Raw genomic sequence first — 23,856 nt, 5'->3', positions numbered from 1 at the left:
CAGACATCACACACAAGTTCCGTAGAATTTTACAAGTAAAACTTTATTGGAATGATACTCATGTTGCAAAATATTACACTTCGTGTTTTTCTGTCACTGCTCCCGTGACTTTAGACGCTTCCCTTTGCAGTGTGTGTGTGTGTGTGTGTGGGGTGTATACGTGTGTGTGTATGTGTGGCGGGGGTTAACATGGTTTATATTGGGGTCTCATTTCCCTAAAAAGTGCGACAGTATGTACCAGCATTGTGCCTGCATCGAGAGGAAGTTGTATCACTGCAAAAAACATCGAGGAGACACAGAATAATATTGTATTATAACTTCAAACATTTTGTCCATGATGATATAGTCAACATTAAACTTGACATGGAGGAAATACAGCGAATGTGTAGTGTCAACAAGTGGTTTACAACAATGTAATAATAATAATAATAATAATAATAATAAAAGGTTTGTAAATTAGTCAATAATAACCAATAAACCAGCTGATAACTACAAGTAGGGTGTATGATATCCACCATGTAGCTCTTGTCAGCATTTATGTGCCAATGATCAATGAAATGTTTTCAGCTGTTTCACCTCACAGTGAGAGAATCTGAGCACTGAATATGAAAAGTAGTGAAAAGTCGGGTAATGTGGGGGAAGGGGATGGGCCCTTTTGGTCACAAGTTAGTTGCCTTGTATGTGACTCATTTCTTTGATAGAAAACAAATCAATCAAAAGCCTATTTATTGTACATTGGCTTACCAACTGGGCAAAGAGGGAAGCTGCCCAGGGCCCCAGATCTCCAAGGCCCCCTAAAAGCCCCAGACTCACTGCAGCAACTGGTTTGTGGTGTGTGTGTGTGCACGCTCACACACACACACACACACACAAACACACACATATATATATAGAAACTCTTTTCTTAATAATACAGAAGTGCCGGAAAACAAAACAAACATGGACAACTTAATGGCAGCCAAAGTCCTTCATTCAATGTAATTAAACCCAAAATGAATGGATATAATGTCATGTTATCAATACACGGTATTTTAAACTCTAGAAAAGCCAAATCAGTTATCAATCAACCTTCTTGAGTTATCAGATGATGTCAACGGTCACAAGTTGTTAACATCTTTCCCATCTCCATCTCATATGACGTGAACATGGAATAATAGTCAGGGTATCTAGGCCCCTGCTGCAAGTCTCTTTCAAGTTTTATGGAAGTGAATTACTGGAGTGACCCTTTAGACCTTCATTAACTCAGCTGATATTGCGCTAATTTGTGTTGAAATCAAATTAGCACACAGTAAACCAGGGGCCATGTATTATTCCACCATGGTGATACTGTACATGATGTAAAGAGAGTGGGAGGAATCGTGGGTTAATAGAGGCCTGGGGCCCTCTATTTGGCCATCACTTGGCATTTGGCCCACCTTGAAAATTCCTTGATGGTGATTTTGATGTCCATATGACTGGTTCCATTGTAATGTATAGCTGTGTGTGTGTGTGTGTGTGTATCACAGACGCACACAATTGTTATTCTTCTCATATCGGACATGAAGGACTCATGTGATCCAAAAATATCAGGATTGTAAAATGATCAGGGAAAAACCAGAGTGTCTGTATGAGCCAATTTAGAATATTTTCACCATGATGGCCCATTGAAGTACAGCTGTGAAGAAGGCCTTTGAATGTTTGAAACAGACACTGGTGTTACCTGGTTTCACTTGATAAGTTCAGAATGACCAAATCCTACGACAGAGCTCAACAGTGACCGCCCACTTTTAGAACGGCTCCGGAAGTCAGTTCCCATTTTATTTACTCCATTTAAACTCCTTATATAAAGAGCTTTAAGCGTGGAGCCGAGCCAGCCAACAATGAGATGAATCGTGACCACTGCATTGGACTCATGCAGTTTCCTGTAGACTCACTAACTAGCCAGCCTTCAAAGCTCAAAGCCCGCACTGACTTGCAGTGATTCTCTAGAATCTGTTTTTCCTCACACAAGGTTGATATCATACGGACTAGCTTGGATGGACGACACAATGGCTAAAAATTTGAAATCGCCTATTTAAAATATGAACAGGATTTTAACTTCCAGAACCTCACTGTTGAGCTCTACGACCACCAGTTCAGGAGCTAAGGAGGCTCTGAACACTGAAGTGCTATGCCTCATGTACTTAATATAGGCAGGCAGCATACCGAGCACTAACACTGTTGTCTTTTCTCAGTGCTATTCCCACTATCTTCAACTCCAGGTGCTCGAACCCGTTACGAACTTGGTCAATGCAGTGCAAGTCATCCTTACATTAGAAACTAAACGGAACAAAAACTGTGCATGTGAACACACAAGATGAGAATGGCATTGCTGTCACACGTAAGACTGTCAATATGGAGTGTGGTCCAACTTTGCAAGTGATAAGAGGGAGGAGAAATGGGAAGATGAACACAGGTTTCTATAAAAGACCTTAAAGCACACTATCCAGGCAACCTTCAAAGACTGGTCAGAGTGCTCTGGTGACCGACAGCCAGAGGCAGTTCGAGGTAGTCTGCCTCGGATGATGTCTTTTAGTTGGAGTTGGCCGGGGACAAACGGTTGATTCAAAGCGTCAAATCAACTTGACTATTGAGTGAGCTTTGAGCATAGACAGCGAGTGCTTTTAAGACCAAACAGAGCTGTTCGCAAAACAAAATCTTCTCGAAGGGGAAACTGTAGAATACGCAGAAAACTAAAAGTCTAAATATTCTCTTATGTTCATCTTAGTGCTAACCAGAATGTTAAATTCCCAAATCTACATCATAAACAAATGTCTCACACATCTTTCTTTACCTGCTAATCCTGATGCTAAAATGTGTGATATGTTCAAACCTGAGATACCATTATGTTATGGTGTTCTTTCACAACACCGTTAAAACTGAGATATTTCCCTTTCCCTATGCACATTTCCTTGTTAGTTAGCATGACGTGATATCGTTGGAGCCACTAAGTATCTAGTAACGTTTAAAGATTGAGTGCTGTAGATATGCACAAAGTCTGACTATGCTAACAATGATAAGAAGAATAGATGAGTCAGACAGTAAACTTAACTGACTTTTTCCCCCTGTAAGTGTCCCCTGTATCTGTCTCGGTCCGGAATTAGTTTGAGCACACAACGCACCGTTTTTTCTTTTGGCCAATCGTGCCAGTGACTCTAAGTATGCCGTCTATGGTATGAAACAGTTATGGTTTAAATATATAAGTAAAATTAAAGTTGTGACGGCAAAAACATAAAAGTTATTGAAGTGCATATGTGTGTGAGTTGTTTAAATGTTCACTTTAATGCTCCTCTTGCTCACCAGGGAAAGAGCAAGTTAGCTGGTTTAGCAGTTTAGATTTCAGAAACTTGTATGCCTCAACGGGCTGCAGGTAAAGACCAACAGACTGCAGCGGCTCAGAACAGACCAACGGATTTCTCTATGATGTGGGCCAAAAGTGACTAAATGACGAATGAAACAATAAAAGAGCAGGGAAGATCTTGGGTGAAAATGCGCAGAGGCAACTCTAAATAAGTGTGTGTGTGTGTGTGTGTGTGTGTGGGGGGGGTTCCCAACACCCATGAATCTGAAGCACACCTTCATTATAAAGGGATCCATAAATAAGACAGAATAATAAATAAAATACAACAGAAACGCAACAGAAAAGGCAACACTGCTGGTTATCAGTCTCCTTGCTCTTTTTCCCTTCTCTATCCCATTTTCCCTCTTTTTGTAGCTGGTGCTTGTGATTGGACAGGAGACAGTACTCTCTCCTTACGTCTCCCACTTGACCAGCCTACCTTTGACTCTCCCTACTTCCTTCTTTCTTCCTCTCTCGCTCTCTAACTCTAGAACTCTGCAAACTCCTTGGCACATTTCTCAGTGAAGGAGACGCGGATCTCCTCCTCCTCGTAGTCGTCAAAGTTGCTGGTGTCGCCTGGTCCTTTGAACTTGGGGACGAAGGGAGCTTCCACCTAAAGACAATTAAAAGCACCAGTTGAGATGGAAACTTTACTAAAGGGGAGGTCACACACACACACACACACACACACACACACACACACACACACACACACACACACACACACACACACACACACACACACACAGAGGCACACATACCTTTTTCTGGTAGATGGCAATCCAGTCAGTGGTTGCAAACCACTTGTGTCCCTTGATGTCGTTGACCCCGTTCTTGAGGTTCCCGTAACGTTTTGTGAGATCCACCTGAGGATAACACCAATACATTTATCTCACTTTTACATTATAATAAATTCAGAACACGCAGCCGGATGAATTATTAACATATTATTAACATATTTACACCAGTATGACTGAGATGTTTGCTTTTTACCTGTAATAGGTTCCTCAGGAGGTCCTTCAGGTCTGAACTGAAGTGAGATGGGAAACGCACCTGAGACAGAAGACCAGAAGAAGAATGAAGCAGCAGTAAAGTTTGGAGATGCAGCAGTGTGACCAGATGTTTGTCATTCTGAATTTCTCACTATTTGAATAAATCTGTACAGAAAGTATGTCGTAAGTAACTGATGCTTCATCTATCTCATCTCCCCTCCAGTTTCCAGGTGTGACTGTGTGGAGTGACAAATCACGAATAACAATGTTGGAAAAAATGCAAAGCTCGCAGGAAAAAAAAAAACACATTCAAATAAATATCTATTTTTACACGTCTGCTGTCCTCTGGCACAAAGCCATTATTGAAGCAGGGAAGTATGTCTGACAATGCCCTGTTGAAACATACTCACACAGGACTGCCTATTCAATTCCAAGGATCAAACCCGGTGTCCAAGCCTGCTTCTCTAACCTTTAAGCCACCATGATGTGGCCTGAAGAAGTGATGCATTTTACAACTCTGACATCAGAAGGGTTTGTCTGGAACGCAACCCCCAGAAACCTATCTTGAGCTGCAAAACATATTCGACAATAGAATGCAAATACAGTATATACCTTAATAAATACCAGTAAACTAGCAGAATTGGTGGTGACCAGTATTTGGCTAGTTACTCAAAAAATGTAATATATTACTCATTACGCTTTTAAAAAGTAATATAATTACTTTACTTATTACTCCCTGTAATCTAAGTGTATCTTCCAAACTAGTTTCCTCCACGATTACAAAAATAAATCCAAGGATGTGATTTGATTGTTGGATTTTAAATCAGTAGAGGGACAACAAAATTAATATTGTAACTAATTATTTTTTGGAGGAGTAAGTGTAGTATTATTACTGAAATGTATTAGTAAATATTCACTAGTTACTGGGAAAAGTAATATTAGTGCTGTAATATTATTACTAGTAATGAGTTACTGCCCAACACTGGTGGTGACAGCAAACAAACCCGTCCATGTACTATTAACTTCTCTACACTGAAACCTCTCTTTCTTTGGAATCCATAGCCACCGCTATTGAGGTCCAGCAAAATAAAGAGGAAAAGGCAGCAGGTCAGCACGTAATGTATGATGCACATTTTACAGGGAGCCACTGGAGAGGGGCTAAAGAGCCACAGGCTGCCTACCCATGGTCTGGAATAAATACAATAAGAACTCATATTTTACAAGACTAGTGATATCCAACATGGCTGAACATAAACTCAAACTTTACCAAAAGAAAGTTCTATGAAAGTAGAAATCACAGCATCAAAACTGTAAAATGATCTACAATCACCGCCCAAAAAAACATAACAACATATAGAACATATGCATTAAAATAGCACAGCAATGACCACTGAGGTGGTCATGCTTGGAACAGGCAACATAGGCAATAGCCTAGAGCAGCAAAAGATTTTGGGGGGGGGAAGGGCACCTATTGTGCATCTATAGTTGTGCATCTGTGTTTGCCCCCATGTGTGCATCCCCAACCCACAACAGAATCATTTAAAAGTGTCTTCACAAATGAAAGGCACACTATTAGGACTGAACTAATGCATCTCCTGGTGGTATTCAGGTGGTGAACTGACCTTTCTTCAAAACTCAAAATAAGACTGAAATAATATGTAAGCAATAATGCAATACATGTCTGTATCTTTACTAGCCTTAAATTAAAGTGAAAGCAGTCAGCAGATTACCCCGAGACAATATTATCTATCATATCATGTAAAATACCTGCCTACATAGTGTACAGAGGCATGCTTGACCCAAAACTGATAAGTAAATATGTAATGTAAATATAAACCACAGCTGTGAGGGACTGGGGATGAGGATTGGGTACTCACAAACAGATACTGAACATAGCACAAAGTGGTTTTTAGAGAGCCAGACTCACCTTCCCCGATACGATCTTTTCATAGATCTGAATGGGCTGGTCAGCAAAGAAAGGAGGGTACCCTGCTGCCATCTCATAAACGAGTACGCCCAGTGCCCACCAGTCTACTGCCTTGTTATACCCCTGGGGGTATTGGGAGGAGAAAAGAGACACAATTATAGACAGTTTACCAAGATAAAATGAAAAGAAAGTGTTTTTCGTTTTTCGTTTTTTCGGGCTTTATTAAACTTCATTCATCTTATACTCCAGTTTAACTGCATCTTATTGACCATACTCATCTTAACACTGTGCATCCCATCTAGAGATTCAGAGCGGAGAGACATGATTGTGCATACAGCATGTCAGTGGCAGTAATGAATTAGTCAAAATGTTTTTTTGATATTATCTTGAAGACGAGAACCAATTGAGAGCATCTCACAGAGAGAAAGTAGCGCTCAATAACATTAATCAAAATATAAATAAAGATGTGATGATGATTGCTGTCACAATTTCTGACCAAAAGTAAGCACAGGATTTATCTTTGTTTGCTGCAGCGTACGGACGCTGGTAGCCAAACTTTGTGAAATATTTGTGACAGCTTTGTTCACAACCACTTTTAGCTGCGGTAGTTAATTGTGACTGATGTTACTTCTTGTTTTGAGGAACATCTGAGCTGTGTGCGCTCTCCTTAAACCCACATGCTCCGAGTAGTTTTAAAAACCCAAGTGAGCAGTTTCCCCTAGAACCATGTCCTGGTTCTGGTAGGACCATAAATAACAGCAACCGTGTCTTACAATTCTACCACCTCAATTAACAGCTATCCTATTATATAACTTTGTGCAAAAGGCTGATATCATTGTTTGTTCAGATGACAATTCACAAGATATTAAAGGAGAACAATGGTGGCTCACCTTGCTGAGAATAATCTCTGGGGCCAGATATTCTGGGGTGCCACACAGTGTCCAGGTCCGGCCCTTTACACGTTTGGCAAAGCCAAAATCTGTCACCTGAGAGAGTAAAATAAAGAGTCATGACAAATAATGAGAAAGAGAGTAAGAGGACGAACAAATAGACAATAATAATAAGACATACTATCAGAGTGCCTGGCTGAGGTTTAGCACACGAAAGGCAGAAGGAAGGAGACACAGATGACAGACAGTGAAAGAGAGGAAGAAGAGCAAGGATCCCTGGAGCAGCGAGGGAATTTGTCACTACATGTTGTTTGAGTGTATTCCACTAGAGGGCAGCAGAATCTGTGCTACAAGGCAAGGCAGCCCCCAGCCTGCCAGCACACCAGCAAATACAGATAATTACAAACACACACTATCACAGTTGGACTTGTGCACTCTCTGGGTGGTTGTTCACAGTTTATACACACTTCCATGTCTGTGTGACATCACAGATTAACAGGTGGGGCAAACGCCTCAAGTCAAGTCAAATTTTATTTACAGCCAAAAAGGGCTAGCCACAGGAGGTTTTAACATTCAACATTCAACACCTTCTGTCCTTTGACCGTCCATTCAGGTAAGGAAAAACTCTTCAACAAACACTTGAAAAAAAGAAACCTCAGGAAGAGCCACAGAGGAGGGATCCCTCTCCCAGGACGACATGCAATAGATGTCGAGTGTAAAGAACAAACCAACAAAATCACATTATCTATACATTTTGAGGACACAATTTCTGAAACATAAAGGTTATAAAATATATGTGACGAATGTGGATCCAGGAGGATGATGAAACAACTACAGATGTTGCAGAGTAAAGAATACGACCTCCTCCCCGCCATGGAGACGTCATGTGTTGCAGAGTGGGACCTGAGCATCTTTAAATTGATTGGATTTCTGGGATCTATCTAAACATTCACCAATACAGTCCTAAATGTTCCCCCTAAACCACTTTTATCAGCTATATGGTTAGTAGTGTTGTTGATAGAATCACAGCGAACCTCCCTCTTCTGGTTAAAACCCGGCCACCCACTCCTATAAAACTAACGCCATGACTCTGCAGACTGTGGCCTGCTACGTAGCCAGGGTGAAACTCCCTCACAGACACACAAAAAATGACAACACAGGTACCACACAGAACCTTTAACAAGTGGCTGTGAATGTGCTTCTAGTGACTGTCGACGCTCCAGCGGACTCTTTGTGTTTCCAGCAGTCTGATAGCAACTGCTCATGGCTGGTTAGCTCGGATAGCTCTGACTACCGGCAGCTGCACTTCGGCTACACTTAATGGCAGTCAGTCTGTCACTGGCCGGTGTTACCTCTGCATCACATGCTCCGTAGCCTTTAGCCACCACCTGTGGCAGCCTATTATAACAATGGTGACAACAATTCATATCTAATACAACATTTCATATCTACCCCGAGTCACATGTTACAAGTGACCACCAAGTACAAGCTTACTTATGTGGGGTGGTGCACACAGATTGAGCTAGCAGCAACTGCGGGTTCTCGCTGTGTATTTTATTGCTGTATAAAATGATAAACAGCTTGAAGGGCAACGCACAAAGAGTAACACTGTGTTTATGAAATGTTGGTGAACTACGATGTGGTGAACTAAATCTTGCTTTGTTGTATCAACAACAAACATTAGCTGGCTAGCTAGCTTACATGGCTGTACTTACTGTACATACAACAATAAGTCGATTAATCAGTTAGTTCCTCAACAGAAAATTAGTTGGCAAATATTTTAATAATATAATAATAATCATTATTATAATTATTAAATAATATTATTAGTCGTTTTTTAAGTCAAGATGCCAGTGATTTGATGGTTCCAGATTCCCAAATGTGAGAATTTGCAGCTTTTATTTACCTTTCATAATTGTAAATGGAGCATCTTCGGCAAAACAACACATCACCTTGGGTTCCTGGTATAGTTGCAGAACTGATACATTCAACTGCATCAGCATAGATGTTCAGTTCAGACCTCCCTGCACCTTTCAAATGCTGCACTGATGTTCACTCAGTGCACATTCTGCAGTTTGGCTGTAAGCTTGTCTTTGGGTCTGAGGGACATTACCAGCAAACACACAGAACTGGGCCAGTCTGCATGTTTAGCAGTTTGGCATTGTTTAGCATCACCTGGAAGCTCCGACTGATGAATAATGGTTCATTTAGGCCTTGTGTGTGCTTTTAAAAACACGTACACGTATAAACAAGTAAACTGTAGTTGGCCAACAACTTTTTGAGTAAGTAAGTTTGTATGTTACTGAATCACGTGTTATTTACCTGTATGTAGCCCTGTTGGTCTATGAGCAGATTTTCAGGTTTCAGGTCTCTGTAGATCAGGTCCAGAGCGTGCAGGTACTCAAAGGTCAGGACAATCTGAGCAGCGTAGAACCGAGCGTGAGGCTCACTGTATACGCACACACATACAGGGAGATAGACAGAATGAGAGCAGTTTAGTATGGTGTACAGTACAGAACAGGATGGAGACGAACAAGTTAAATAAAACCGAGTCGAGCTAAAACACTGAATAGAGCAGAACCGAATAGAATAGAAGAAAACAAAGTGCTTCTGGCTGTAAATATCATGTAGACGCCATTGCATACAGACACTAACCTAAATCTGCCAATTCTCCGTAGATGGGAGAACATCTCTCCACCTGGTACATACTCCATCACCATGTAGAGGTTAGTGTTGTCCTGAGGAAGGGAAGACAGAGGACCTGTTAGTGACGCTCACTCACATACACATACATATTAACGCACTACAGACACGCATACACCCACAGGATGGGCAACTGGATGACATAGAAAAAAATAATATGTTCTTTAGATCCTGTAACAAAGCTAAATAACAGCAGCTTTTATCATAAAGGAAGATTTCATTCTTAACCCGCTCCTTGGTTGACACCTGCAAATACAACTTACTGTCGGATGCATCTAACTAGTTAATATGTGCTTGTTGTTGTCTCTTCAATCTGTGTGCAGGACAAGGCACGTGGACAGGAATATTCTGTTAATAGGTTTATTTGAGGCATCAAGGATATTCAGTCCCCTGGCATCCAACGTGCATCTAAACAGCTTAACCTGCATAAGGCTTTAATTGGAGTATGGCCATCCGCTGGGTTAGTCTGTACGGGTACAAACAGACACTGAGGAAGCTGAGTGGTGAAAATGTTGAAGAAGAGAGAGAATGTGTCTGTATGGTCATTTTGCATGTGGTAGATCAAGCTTATTTCACACTATAAATGCAGATGACAGCCCTTTAATAAGATTTATTGTCAGTGATGATGGCAGTGATAATAAGGATGAGTTTAGTAAACTGATTATTGCATCAGGAATTACCTACAGTTACAGAGATAGCAGTCGATTTCTATAAAAACAAACAATAGGCCTGTTTTGTGATGATAAGGGGTTCTTAGAAACCACTTTTTAGATAAACGTGTACAATGTTTATTCAAACCGAGGAAAGTTAAATGATTCATTCTGAGTGTTGAAATGACATTTTATCTCTGCTCTATGCAGAATATAGAACTACTGTATACTGTAATGAGGTGAGAATGTAATCTTTTGATTTTATGATTATGACCTATCTAGAAATAAATAATTGATTCTCACATCACATTTTAATAGTATTTTCTCCATTTTGGAAGATCTTCAGCTGAAACAACACCAATTTTGACATCATGGCCTATGTCAGTCTTTATTTGACACTACACAAAGTAACAAAGGTTTAAACTTCAACATCCATGTTTGCATCCTTGAAAAATGTCATGTTATTTACATTTACCAAATTACTTAATAAACACAAATAGTTACATGCAAGTAAAAAAACTGTCTTCAGCGGCCAGTCCATAGATATTATTCCAATTAAGCCTATACCTAGACTGTTAAGGTTGAGGTATGCTAGAAAGTGTCATCCAACCTTCAACAAAAATGTTGAGAAAGACAAATAACAACTGGCATGAGGGATGGAAGGAAAATCTATCCAGTCACTCACTGTCAACCACACACAGGCCTGTATACACACGCACACCATCTAAAATGCTCCGTACCTTGAACGAGTACTCTAACCGCACCAGAAAAGGAAAGCTGACAGCCTGAAGAATCCTCTTCTCATTCAGAGTGTGCTCTATCTGCTTGAGCTTCACCACCTGAAAGGCAAAGAAAGAGAGAAAGGGAGGACAGTTTATATTGTATCGTATAAAAAAACCAATGGGAAATCTAAATAATCTTTTAACAAAAATAAAGCAATATAATCTTTACATTACATTGGCAGTCAACAGCCCCTGGTCCGACAAATATATAATACATGCATGTGTTCTGTTTCCGTCCAGTATGTGCACAGTGGGACACTGCTATAAGCTGCTGTTCTACTTCTTTAGACTCAGAAAGTGCATCAAATAGTTTAGGCTTAGATAGAAAAAGCCAACCAAGAAAGTCAAAAAGGCCACAGTACTAAAAACATGTTGGGGGAAAAGTACAAATCAACAGTTCAAATCAGACCTAAAATAAAAAGATTTTGGAAAATATCTGCTATTTGGTTTTTATAATGACATACATTTAATTACGTATACATGTGTATAGAGATTATTTTTTATTGAAATAATAATAATTATTTTTTTAAGTAAATAAATGAACTAATAACATTCTGTAAAAAGTACTTGCTAATAATGCTTTTCCACCTGCATAATCTTTTATAAAATGTGGCGAGGCACTTAACACCAGTATCAAAAATAGCAGTTTACAGAAGCTCTGAAACCTCACAGCCTCGGCACAAAGCTCCACACCTTATTGTACTGAAATGTATTAAATGTAAGGCATAACATTTATTGCATGCCATCTACATTCAAATGATATATTTTTTAAAGAATGTTTCAGTTAAGTACTCTTTTTGGACACGTTTACCTGGCACTACCTATTCTACAGCTTTACAGGTAACTTGAGATACCAAGTGTAAGTCTTCCCATTAGACACTTGACTATCTGAAGATGACATATAGGTGTGTGTTTAAAGACCTCATTCTTGTGAATCAATCAAGTCAATATGGGTGTCACAGACATATTTTTCTACTTTTGGTACTCAGACACACAAACATGTAGTAATTATGGTGCAAACTGGAATGCGGGCCTGAACATAATGAATATATTCAGTAGGAGAAATACAGTCTAAACAGGTGGCATCAAAAATAGCCAGTCGCATCAGCTGCTTTTAACCAGCGGACAGCAGGATCATGTTCCAAGTTCCAAAGCCATGAGGTAAAAATGTAAATATAAAGAATCTGCTCTATCCATTTCTCCATTTCTATACCTACATATCATTTTCACACTGTGGGGGGCTGGAGAGTATTCCAGCATGCTTTTTGTCAGGTAGTTTGCCAGGTGGCTATCACATGCATGTCTTTGGACTGTGTTGCAAATCAAGAACCATGATTTTCAGGTATTAAATTCACTGGGTTAACCAATTAGACAAAAACAGACATGCCCATATGTGTATTTTATCTATACAAATATTTATCTATGAATTTTATGACTTAAGAGGGGAGGGGGGTGGGCGGGAACACAGGAAACATTTTTTTTTACTAAATTGGGTACCCAAATTACTCTACTTGATGTGATCTGCACAAAGACGACCTCGGCTCCGACACTGCAGTCGGGTTCAAAGAGATTCAAAGGGAAAAAAGGCTTGCACCTGTATTTGAGCCTACAGAGTACAATTTTCACATCAATGACATTTCCATATTTTCAATGACCCTCCTGTAGGATCCTGTCAGTGTCCTGAAATGACACACATTTAAATACCCTCTATCCCACTGTGACCTTCCTGACCCATGAACCAGACTGACCTTCTGCTTGTTGAGGATCTTCATGGCATAATGCTGTCCTGTTTCTTTGTGCCTCACCAGCATCACACGGCCAAATGAGCCCGTGCCCAGGGTTTTCAACCTCTCAAACTGCTCCAGGCAAGCAGTGTTCTGAACAGACAAAACAAAAAGGCTTAGTTGATTTTTGTGAAAATGGGATGGTGGGGGAAGTGAAATGTGTTTCTTGTGTCCTTTTATTTTTGTACAGTCAAGTGTATGCATATGGTATGTATGCATAAACAGTACTGTATATGTTTATAGTATGCAATACACACATATATGCATGCTTGTTATATCGTACATACACTGAAGAGCATATTAATATAGACCCTATATGAGGATCCTGTTCATATTTAACACTTTGATATAACTCTGTAAAATCTATCAACACATGGTTTATATATATATATATATATATATATATATATATATATCTATCAACACATGGTTTATATATATATATATATATATATATATATTTTTTTTTTTATATATATATATATATATATATTTTTATATATAAAAAGCTGTCAGGCTGTTACATGTCAAGTGTGTTATTTTTCACAACTTTCTGGGTCAAAGTGAAAAGTCCCCCTTTTACTTGCCAGTGATACAAAACAGAAGTATCAATCAGATATTGGGGCAATGGATCTGAAAATAATTTCTACTTTGGTCAATCAGAATCAAGTAGCAGCACACATAACATTAAAATCAGTACATAATATGGATCATCAGAACAATTTATCTAAAATGTCTATACTGTCTATAACATTAATGTTCAGTGTTCATTACATTCAACAAAACTCTTTACACATGTAAAAAAAAAATTCGGTATAAGTTGCTTGAAATCAATAACTTTCTTATCGAATTTGACAATGTGATCATATTATCACAATATGATTTAAGTCAATAAAATATAACACTAAATAATCAGACTACATATTTTACTTGGCCCTTGCTTTATTTCACTATCCAAATATATTAAGAATGTAGGTAACATTTACTGTCAGCCGGCAGAACAAAAAAGATCAACGGCTGGTATTTTTAAATTGCAAGAAGAATTGTAGACAGCAGGTCACACATATACGTGGTATCTTTGGTCACACAGGCTCCTACAGCACATGCTCGTATGCATGCAAGCAAAAAAAGTTGATTACATTAGAGAATATATATGTCACATTCCTGTTGCGTTCAATGAACAAACGTCTGAACACTAACCTGTGCAGGGTTCTCCCACTTCTTGAGAAAGTCCTCTTTGGCTTTAGCAAGGAACTCCTTGACTGTGGAAGACAAAACCACAAGAAAAGCTTCAGTAATATGTGTGTGTGTGTGTGTGTGTGTGTGTGTGTGTGTGTGTGTGTGTGTGTGTGTGTGTGTGTGTGTAAAGGGTGAAAGAAACAGGGTAGTAAATAGTAGGATACCTCCTACACTTTACGAAATCGATTGCAGAGGTTCAGTGTTTTTTTAAGAAATATAGCCCAGTTAATGCCGTTTACATATTGCATACAATCGTACATTTTACATTTGTTATGAATGCATGTCTTTTCTTGTTTGATCATTTCTGGACTTTGATAGATAGACAGCACATAAAAGGAAACCTTAAGAATGACCCAGGGATGAGTTGCAAACAGGTGCCACGCTGCTTTCAAACACAAGTAGTTGCATGTATTGCACCTTAACCCAGTAGGACAAACTCATCTATACTGAGATTAAACTTTGTTGTGTCCAATCCATCTTAAAATCAACTAGTCACAACTAACACAGATTATAAGGAGACATGGATTATGTGTCTTGTGTGTCAAGATTTGTAAGGACATGCAGCTCAGTTAGTCCACTGGAGACTCGTAGAGGCAGGACAGGGAGCCTATATAATACCAAATGTGCTGATTCTTTATATACTGCATCTACAACAATCTTAAAGGGGCACTCCACTTATTTCACAAATAAAAGCTACATTTACTTGACCTAGAGAGAACCACAAAGCAAAGAAAAACTGTTGTATAATGTTGTCTGTAGTTCTGGAGGGAGCTTCCTAAACTCTGAATATAACCCTAATGGTGTCATCAGGGTTATGGCAGATTGGGCTAACGGAAAATGCTATTCAGTTGCATTGTGGGAATTGTAGGTTCCAGTAGAATTAAAAGTCAGAATAGCGCTGCTTCTGTGCAAAATTGGAGTATCTCTTATTCCCTTAGAGCAAGCTAAACTTGAAAATAAACAAATAAATTATTTAAACTTAGTTCACTTTCAGCAAAGGAATAAAGCACAAGGAAAGATCTAGACTTGGCATTCTTCTTCTTAAACCATATTTTCATGCACTCTTTTCATAGGATGTGTAGGGTACCCAGCAGAGCCAGCCAATACCGGGGACTGACTTGAGTATAAGATACACACACACACACACACACACACACACACACACACACACACACACTTCTTAAATTCCTCACTGCTACTAGAAATGTAAATATCAGTCGTAATTTTATGTGCCATGGTAAAAAGCCCTGGCATATACCTACTCCAGGAAGCCTTGGACATTAGCATACTCTCATCCTTCCACTGGACTTCCAGTACAGGGGACACACTCAGACCAGCTCAGCCAAACCTGCAGACTTTTAAGGGCGCACTAAACAAAACAGTCCTCACATAGATTACATTCAGCTCACCCACACAGTTTCAGTAGCATCTCTTTCCAAAAAGGAGTGAAGCAACAGGCCTAGAGTGTTTGGGACATGTTGTGATATTGCCAGTATTACAGTACAGTGAATATGCCAAGACGCTTGCAGCTTACAATTTAGCTGTTGGCTGTTTTGCAGCTCATACAGAGATTTGGCTATTGACACAGTACTTCATCCTACTTTTGACCCCCCCCAACTTGTAAAGAGATTCCCTCTCATCTACATTCAATACTCCTTCATTGAAATTAATCAGATTTAGGTAATTGGCGCAAGCTAATTCGTTTGCAGCAAGGACTTATCATGGACGTACGAGTGGATTTTAATGAACTGGAAAGCAGGAACAAGGCCTCTAATTGACAGTGTATGGCTTGTTATGTAAAGCTCATATAGCCTGCTGTATCGCATCGTCCCTGATCGTTTCATGAGGCTGTGACCGAGCAGGTGCTGCTCAGGAGTGATGGTACCCACCGCTTTCCATCTCGCTGCCCTTCCTGGCCGTGGGCGCGTTGCCCATGATGACAACTTGTCAACGGGCAATCCGTGGCTTCTTGGCCGCCCTGCAGCCCTCTCAAGCCGGTCTAAGCTCGATTAGGTCTGAACGGTGATTCCTAAATCCAGTTGTAACAGTTACCAAGCGTTAACTCCGAGGTCTTGATCTTTAATAGCCTGACAGCTGCTGATGCGGTGCCACGGCGAGACGAGACGGGGTAGTGCAGCGGGCTTCACTCACTCACTCCGCGCTCATCAACAACCGGCGACCGATATCGAGCTTAAATCCACGGGGAGCTGTCGCTGTGGTATCTCGGTCGCTGGGGCTTCACTCGACTGTCAGGCCGACCTCGGCGCAGCTGGCCTGAACACGGAGGATCCAGTCTTCTCCTGTCCCTCCTTGCAGCCCCCTCCGAGCGAGGCCCCCCGGCTCCCCACCTCTCCCCCAGCCCAAAAAACAGCGATACCGACGGCGGGGATGCGGTATTCTCAACCGAAAGCCTTCCGCTTTTCGTTACCGAACCCAGCTTTAAAAATTAAACATCGGCGGGGTCCGACAACGACGGGAATTAGCCCAAATCAACATTGGCCCCCTGTAGCCTCGGAGACGAGCGAGATGACGGAACTACAGCCGACCGAACGCCCCGCCCACTCGCCAGAACCGGGGTTGATTGAAAGGTGTAGCTAGGCAACGGATTGGCCACATCTCTACGGTGCTGTCCCACGGAGAGCTCTGATTGGCTCTTGGCGATCCATCAAAAACAGCAGAGTCCCGCCGCCCTACAAAAAGCAAGCGAGGGGAACGTCACCGATTATTTTCCTCCCGACCATGTACGCGCCCACTTTCTCCGGTTTCTCTCCTCCATTGGCTTGGCGCGGCCGAACCGTGGGAATCTCGGTGAATGCGAAGATATCTATTGGCTGTCAGCAGCGGTTGACAAGAATGCCCCCCCGCCCCCCCACTCCACCGCCGCCAAGCGACTCATACACGTTTGGCTAAGTGACGTCAACCGCGAGCTATTTTTAGAAATGTTGGTCAGAATTTAACGCACGCGCGGCGCGGTCTGGCTGGCAGGACTTCTGAACAGATCGCAGACGGTCGTGTATGGACGGAAGAGTTTATCTGGAGGGAAATGAATCCAATAAAAGACTTCCTTTGTTTTGTTTCTGTTTTACAGTCGCTGGTTGGATGAAGACACACAGAGCCACATGCTGTCTGTATACCAACGACCTTTACTGTCACGATCCTTCAACAGCACCTTTGTAATCCTCTCCCCACACCTGGCCTGCCTACAGGGAGAGAGCAGCAGATGCCCAACGGCCCCCTTATTATCAGGATCCTCAAAAGGCCCAATTTCACATAGATTTGCATCTGAATATCTGATTTCAATAATAATTTGAGCTTGTGTTTGGTAAAAATCGGAATTTAAAAGGGACTCCAGGTTTATGAACAATCACCCAAGCTATACATAGGAGATCTCTACAGCTATTACAAGGTCTGCCACCATCATATTATGGTTCCACAGCCACCTTCTTTACTACATGAAATGGGCCCAAACCACTATACCTGTATTTATTATATATAGGCCTTTATTTATGTGACATCTCACTGCATTCTTAGTTATTATAGAAGCTTTGAGCAATAATAATACCATCAGTGCTTGCCTGACACATATGGTGTAACCTGGACTTCCGATCAGGTTAATCATGTTACTTCTCTGGACCTTCTGGATTCTAAAACTGCAGTCTCAGGCTGCAGCTAGTTTGTTTTCATTGTCAATTACCAAGGGTGACATTCTCAAATAGTTTTTGTTTTGTCCACTCAATATACTAAAATCAAAAGATATTAAAATTACAGTGATATCAAACCGAAAAAGCAACACATTCTAACATTTGAGAAATCTTAACCAGCAAACGTTTGCCATTTGTCCTTGGAAATTACTTAATTATCACAAATATGTAATTAACTTGCTGTCTCTTCTCAACTGGCACACAAACCCTGACTATGCTGTCTACTCACCTACTACCACAGACAGATATTATAGGGCAGGGCAGGTGATGCTGCATTTAGATATTGATGGCAAATATGAACATGTTTTTCAACCTGGTCTCTCGCTATATCCACGTTTTCCACTGAGTATTGCTTAACAGGTAACAGATGGAAGGACGGCGGAGTAAGTCCCCTCAACTAAGAGGAGATAAAATGGGTGAGAGCAGACAGTCCCCCTCCCTTTTGTACTGCAGTTGCCTAGCAACCTGAGGCTAGAGTGAAAATGGCAGAGAGATGCTGCTGCATTTTATGAATGAAATTGGAAAAAAGAAAGGAGCTGGAGTGGGGAGGGGAAAGTGTGGGCTGATGCATGCACACACGCTGAGTCTCACTGCCGTTGCTGTGCTTCCTTCCTCACTAGGTAAGGTGGAAGTAAGATGTGGTGATTGCCAGAAAGCAGCACAAGGTCCACAAAACAAAATTTATTAACTGTTGTTACAAATACTGAGGCAGAGAATATATAGTAAGTACAAAAAGAAAATACGTCGTCTCATCTTGAAGACAAAATAAGCGCTGGGAGAGCATTATTTACAGTATGCTTAAATCAACTGGACTGCAATATGGCATTCATTTCTCCTTTACCCACATGTTTTGTGCATAATTACAGACAGACATCTTATGCAACATTTTAAAGAACATTATTCTGACTCGGGTCCTGTTTGAAGAATGAGATTTACAGAGTTATCTGGATAACTTGAGGGTGAATCACGGTTGTACTCTGCATAAGCTATCCAGCTAACAGTAAGTAAAGCTACTTCTTACAACAGGCCTCTAATCAAGAGCCATTTTCCAATCCGATAATTTGCTTCCACAGGAACTCCAGATGCTGCAAATTTACATCAGACGAGACAAACCATCAGAACAATAAAATGCTTTACTATAAGCAGCTAGTGCTACATCTATTTTGACATATGGAGCACTGCCCATAGCTTTGATCTGTGCTCAAGGGGACAAAATGAACAGCAGAGTATGGATACCAAACAGGTCAACATGAGTATGAATATGACTAGCAAGACTCAGGGCTGTGAGGATATGGTGGTTCTGTCTTTAGGTCTCCCCACCCTGATGACTCAAACTTCCTCTGGCTGAGCTTTAACATCATCCAAGATAGAGATTATGGTGAAATAAGGCAGTGTTGGTTGTGCAGATTTGTGTGTTGAAAGAGAGGGTGAACAAGAAAGAAAAACAGTTTGTAACAATTCCTCTTCCCATTTGTGTACACTGTATAAAAATAAGATCCCTGCTTCCTGTTAATGTCCGCATGTTAAGAAGATACATTCATTGGCTCCTTGTCCAAATGTGTGTTGGTGATGTGGTTGAGTGTACGGATATGAAGAGCTTCTTGTCCATTATTTTATTCTGATGATTCTTACATGCAGTCCATGGAGTTGTCCGGCATCAATCCAAGAGGTGGCATCTTCCCTGGTATACAGGACGGAGGGAGCATACTGCTGATGTTGGGGGACGGGTCAACGTTCTCGCTGTCCTCCATCTTGTCCGCTGAGCCCTCCCAGTTGATATGAAAGCGGGTGACACGAGGGTTGGAGGCCAAAATATTCCTCTGAAGCTGAAAGAATGAAAGCAACATCAGTGTGGTGTCAGAATTACGGTTTATCGGTGGTTAGGTCCGACAGTATGTATCAAAATATGACACTGCGTTGATAAAGACAGGAGTTGTCACAGCTGCCTGAATGTTCTTGTGATTGTGTTGTGAAGTACATCCTCTCCAGATATTAACAGATGGAGGGAATCAATGTCACAAACAGTATCAAATGAACAAATATTAGCTAGAATCAGTGATGAAAATGGCAACTTTAAAAAAGGGTCATGGGACCGTGTTTTCACTCTCGGTGCTGCTGGGACACTGACGGTCTGGTTGTGTTGCTATGGCAGTTGGATGTTTATTCTGGTTATTCTGGTTATGTGCATTTGTCAAAGGCTTTTGGATGACTTGTAAGTAGAGGCAGTAATACTGTCTGTTTATAAGTTTTCACATATTACAAAAATAATAAAGGTTTAAGAAGAAAGAGGTCCAAATGAACGCAGTAGTGATCGAGATATCTTGTTTTGCTCCAAACATGGGTCAATTTCCAATGGACTAATATCTTTTCATTAGGCCTGCCTGGTAAACACCAACGTCAGTCACAGGAGACATTATAAATGTTTATTTATGCTGAATGATCACCCCTATCTAGTACACTGATTTTGATGTGTAAAATGGATGTACACACATGGAGTTCACATTTAATTGTGGGGATAAATAAATATATACAAAAAGGTACTTTTTCTATGTACAGTATTGATAGCTTCTGTTCCAATGGCTTCAAATGATCCAAGTTATTTCTCGTAGTTCTCTTATTTTATTGGGGAGAGGAAACAAGATTCTGGAGTTTTTAGGTCTATATCATAATCAAAATAAGTATCGACCCCTGTACTGGACAGTAACATTAGGACACGATCTTGTTACTCAACCTTACAAGATAAAAATGAAGACTAAACTAAAACTAAACTAAAACTTCAGCTCCCGTGCAGCTTTGACAGTGCCTTCAGTGGCTAAGAGTATCCATTGCTATTAAATGCAAACATAACACAAGCCATTAAAAAAAAAAAAAAAAAAAACTTTGTTAAACTGGCATAGCGCTCAAGCCTAGTTTAGAAGATAAACAGAAAAGCCTTTTAGACTGATAATGCAGTATTTGGTCAAGGCCTAAAAAAGGACTAGCTTTAGAAGCTTTTGTGGTATAGGGCAACAATTGGTGATATCCTTCATTATCAATTAATCAAATTTTGTTTTTCTTATTCAATCTGTCAAATGTCAGAATATATTTTTTTTAAATATAATTTTATAGGGCACAAAGTGTCATCTTTTATAAAATTGTTTATTTTGTCTGACCAACAGTAAAAAAATATAATCAATTTCCAATGACATAAACAGACAAAAGCAGACAACTGAGAATCTAGAACAAGTGAATGTGTTTTTTCTCTTATAGCTGAAACAATTCATATTTTAGAAAAACTGCCAGCTAACTAATTGACTAGAACAGTATCATAATGCAATAAAATAAAGGTTCTATTATTGTTTAAGCTTGACTATGAACTTTTCATACAAATTCATGTTGTCGGACAGAGTTATGGGTCATCGCCTCGTTGGATCAACTGTTTCTCAACAACTGGTACAAAAATCCTGTGAATAGTTGTTTTTATGTTGGATTCCTGGAACAATTAAGACCAATTAAATAGGATGAGGCTGTAAAGATCAGCTGTACATAGGAAGCCTCGTTATTGTGGATTAATATTCAGATTTAGATTTTGCTGATACCGCTGCAAAAATTATAAAATGCACATACATTGGGCCTGACCTTACCTGTAACTTCATTTTCAGAGCACCAGAGGGCAGTAGATAACAGTGTATATATTTCAATAGATCCTTTTCAAAAGCATGGCCCATGCACTGCGTCATATGTTTAAGTTATCTGCAGATGAGATATTGCACCACTGCACTTCTCTCCATAGCAGAAATCAGGGACAGTTATTTCAGCGTGTGCGTGCGTGTGTGCGTGTGTGCGTGTGTTACCTGAGTGTAGTCTGGTTTGAGAGGTGGGTTTTCCCGGAGTTCAGGGTCTGTGTATTCATTGTTGACATAGTAACCGATGCGGATGAACTCCTGTCCACGGTAGGTGCAGGTTATGAGGACTACAGTCACTCCTACAGCATCACTCTCTGGAATCAGCCCTGTGTTAGGAGCATCAGCCTGAGAGGGCAGACAGGAACACAGAGAGGAAGAAATCAGATCAAAGTAAACCACAATAATCATGCTATTAATACAGCACCAAGCAAAAGGAAGATCAAATCAAATCAGGGACATCAAATACATTAACCTACAGTTCTTTGATTTGTAGTCCTAGTATGACATAGCATGGAGGTGAAAAAAACCACAGTTTACTTACCTGAAACACAAACATGTGTCTGCCAGCCGGTACGGGGCCAACTAGAACAGAGTCCAGAACCTGGTCGTATTCCTCGCTCTCAGCTGAACCCACATAGATTATCTTCCACTCCAGATCTGACATCAGACATAATAGAGAGACTTAAGGTATAACGTTAGTTCTGTTTGCAAGAATTACACACAAGTAATTCATTCAACCTAGAAAGATTGACGCCACAATAAATACGCACAAAAAACAAACAAGCAGACAGTAAGAATATAGATGAATGGGCATTATGGCCATCTCTTGACACTGTGCTTTGAGATATACAAGAACTGGTTTCGCATCAGGAATGGATGAATAAATTCAAGTATGAAACAGCTTCTTAGACTTGTCTAACTGAAATGTAAGAAACACAAGAATGCTTGTTTTAATGGGTTTTGTTTGTTTGCACCGCTATATTAAGTGACATCAATAGATAGAAAAATAGATCATAAAAATTCCAGGTGTCAAATTTCAACAGTATTCATCTCTAGACACTTCAGTTTGATGTCTTAAAACATCAGTGCACACAAATATACAAAATCCCAAGTTAGTTACACTGGTCGATGGCACTTAATATTTTCACTGTATACAAAATGTCACCACTAAAGCTTCCCTGTTGTCTCTCCCCGCCGTTCGCGGCAACTCTGAGCTTGTCTGTTGCTACAGTAACGTAAGGTGATCAACCAATCAGCTTCTCGGAAAAAACTCCGAAGAACGTCCGCGAACCAATCAGTGCAGGCAGGGGGCGGGGCGCCGAGCACAAACGCGCCAGCGCCAATTTTCAACCACTTGTCAAATGAAATATCACTAACCAACTCCAACGACAACTAACGTCTTAATATCATCGAGCAGAAACAGCGAGGTTCACGTCGCACCCCATCGACATGCGACGTATAAGCAACCAATTACCCAGAGTGCGCGCAGAGAGGTCGCTAGTATTCACTAGCTAACAGATTAAACACGCACACATTAGCTGAAAAGATTACCCACCTTCCGGTAAATCCTCCATGCACTCAAACGTTATTTCAAACTGAAACGGGTTCCCAAACGGGCTCGGGTTGTCCAGCACAGCGACATTCAGCACTTGTACCTTTGCCATAACGCTATCTCCTGAAGCAACCTGGAAAACTAATTCACTTTAAGTTGAACGAGTCACTCGGCACTTTGCTCCCGCGGTGTTCCCGGGTCGGCTCACACGGTCCGGCGTTGTCCCTCCTGTAAGAAGGGAAGTTAAAGTCTGATTCTTTTATTCTCCGAGAACACCAACAGGACCCGGCGGCGGCTACAGCAGGAAGTGCGTCACTATCTTCTTCTTCTCCTTTTCCTTTTAACGCAACTTGCATTCGCGTTGTTGCGTTGCTGCCATCTTCTGGAGGCAGTTCACTCTTACAGTTTTGTCTCATCTGAATCTTTTTTCATTTCTTCCATCATGTCCTTTAGACTCTGATGTATATTCCCTGCAACTAACAAATACATCCTGTCCTATAGTTTAGCTATAGCTGACACTGTTCATAAAGACTGGCTGGACAGTATCCATCGAGTCTCTTTGGAAATTAAAAAAAATATGATCATGTTTATTTATTTTTATTTTATTTCTTTG

The 23,856-nt window shown here is 40.6% G+C and overlaps 2 protein-coding genes across 2 annotated transcripts; both read right to left on the bottom strand.

Annotated features, from left to right (window-relative positions):
- Window positions 1–22: 22 nt before the first annotated feature.
- Window positions 23–17,063, bottom strand: prkacab (protein kinase, cAMP-dependent, catalytic, alpha, genome duplicate b). Its single transcript, XM_051384021.1, has 11 exons — window positions 16,215–17,063; window positions 14,287–14,348; window positions 13,051–13,179; window positions 11,261–11,359; window positions 9,823–9,905; window positions 9,490–9,616; window positions 7,168–7,263; window positions 6,278–6,400; window positions 4,352–4,411; window positions 4,120–4,224; window positions 23–3,971 (listed from the first exon to the last, which is right to left on the bottom strand). Exons 1-11 carry the CDS (start codon window positions 16,258–16,260, stop codon window positions 3,846–3,848), a joined length of 1,056 nt encoding a protein of 351 aa, XP_051239981.1. The 5' UTR covers window positions 16,261–17,063; the 3' UTR covers window positions 23–3,845.
- A 1,629-nt stretch (window positions 17,064–18,692) lies between these two features.
- Window positions 18,693–23,555, bottom strand: asf1bb (anti-silencing function 1Bb histone chaperone). Its single transcript, XM_051384022.1, has 4 exons — window positions 23,247–23,555; window positions 22,233–22,348; window positions 21,860–22,036; window positions 18,693–19,852 (listed from the first exon to the last, which is right to left on the bottom strand). The coding sequence occupies exons 1-4, from the start codon at window positions 23,353–23,355 to the stop codon at window positions 19,655–19,657; spliced, it is 600 nt and encodes a 199-aa protein (XP_051239982.1). The 5' UTR covers window positions 23,356–23,555; the 3' UTR covers window positions 18,693–19,654.
- Between the last annotated feature and the right edge of the window lie 301 nt (window positions 23,556–23,856).

This window comes from Dicentrarchus labrax, unplaced genomic scaffold (genome assembly GCF_905237075.1).
Source record: "Dicentrarchus labrax unplaced genomic scaffold, dlabrax2021, whole genome shotgun sequence".
NCBI classification, from domain to species: Eukaryota; Metazoa; Chordata; class Actinopteri; family Moronidae; genus Dicentrarchus; species Dicentrarchus labrax.
Note: the sequence above shows the minus strand (reverse complement) of the source record. Positions and strands in the feature narration are given on the sequence as shown.

Excerpts from the sequence above, each read along its gene's own strand:
- prkacab (XM_051384021.1), bottom strand. The coding sequence starts at position 16,260 with ATGGGCAACGCGCCCACGGCCAGGAAGGGCAGCGAGATGGAAAGCG. Across the intron at positions 6,401-7,167 it reads CAGAGATTATTCTCAGCAAG|GGGTATAACAAGGCAGTAGA; the intron begins GTGAGCCACCAT and ends CAATACCCCCAG. Across the intron at positions 4,225-4,351 it reads TCCTGAGGAACCTATTACAG|GTGGATCTCACAAAACGTTA; the intron begins GTAAAAAGCAAA and ends TGTTATCCTCAG.
- asf1bb (XM_051384022.1), bottom strand. The coding sequence starts at position 23,355 with ATGGCAAAGGTACAAGTGCTGAATGTCGCTGTGCTGGACAACCCGAGC. Across the intron at positions 22,037-22,232 it reads GACACATGTTTGTGTTTCAG|GCTGATGCTCCTAACACAGG; the intron begins GTAAGTAAACTG and ends CTGCCCTCTCAG. Across the intron at positions 19,853-21,859 it reads TCAAACCAGACTACACTCAG|CTTCAGAGGAATATTTTGGC; the intron begins GTAACACACGCA and ends TCATTCTTTCAG.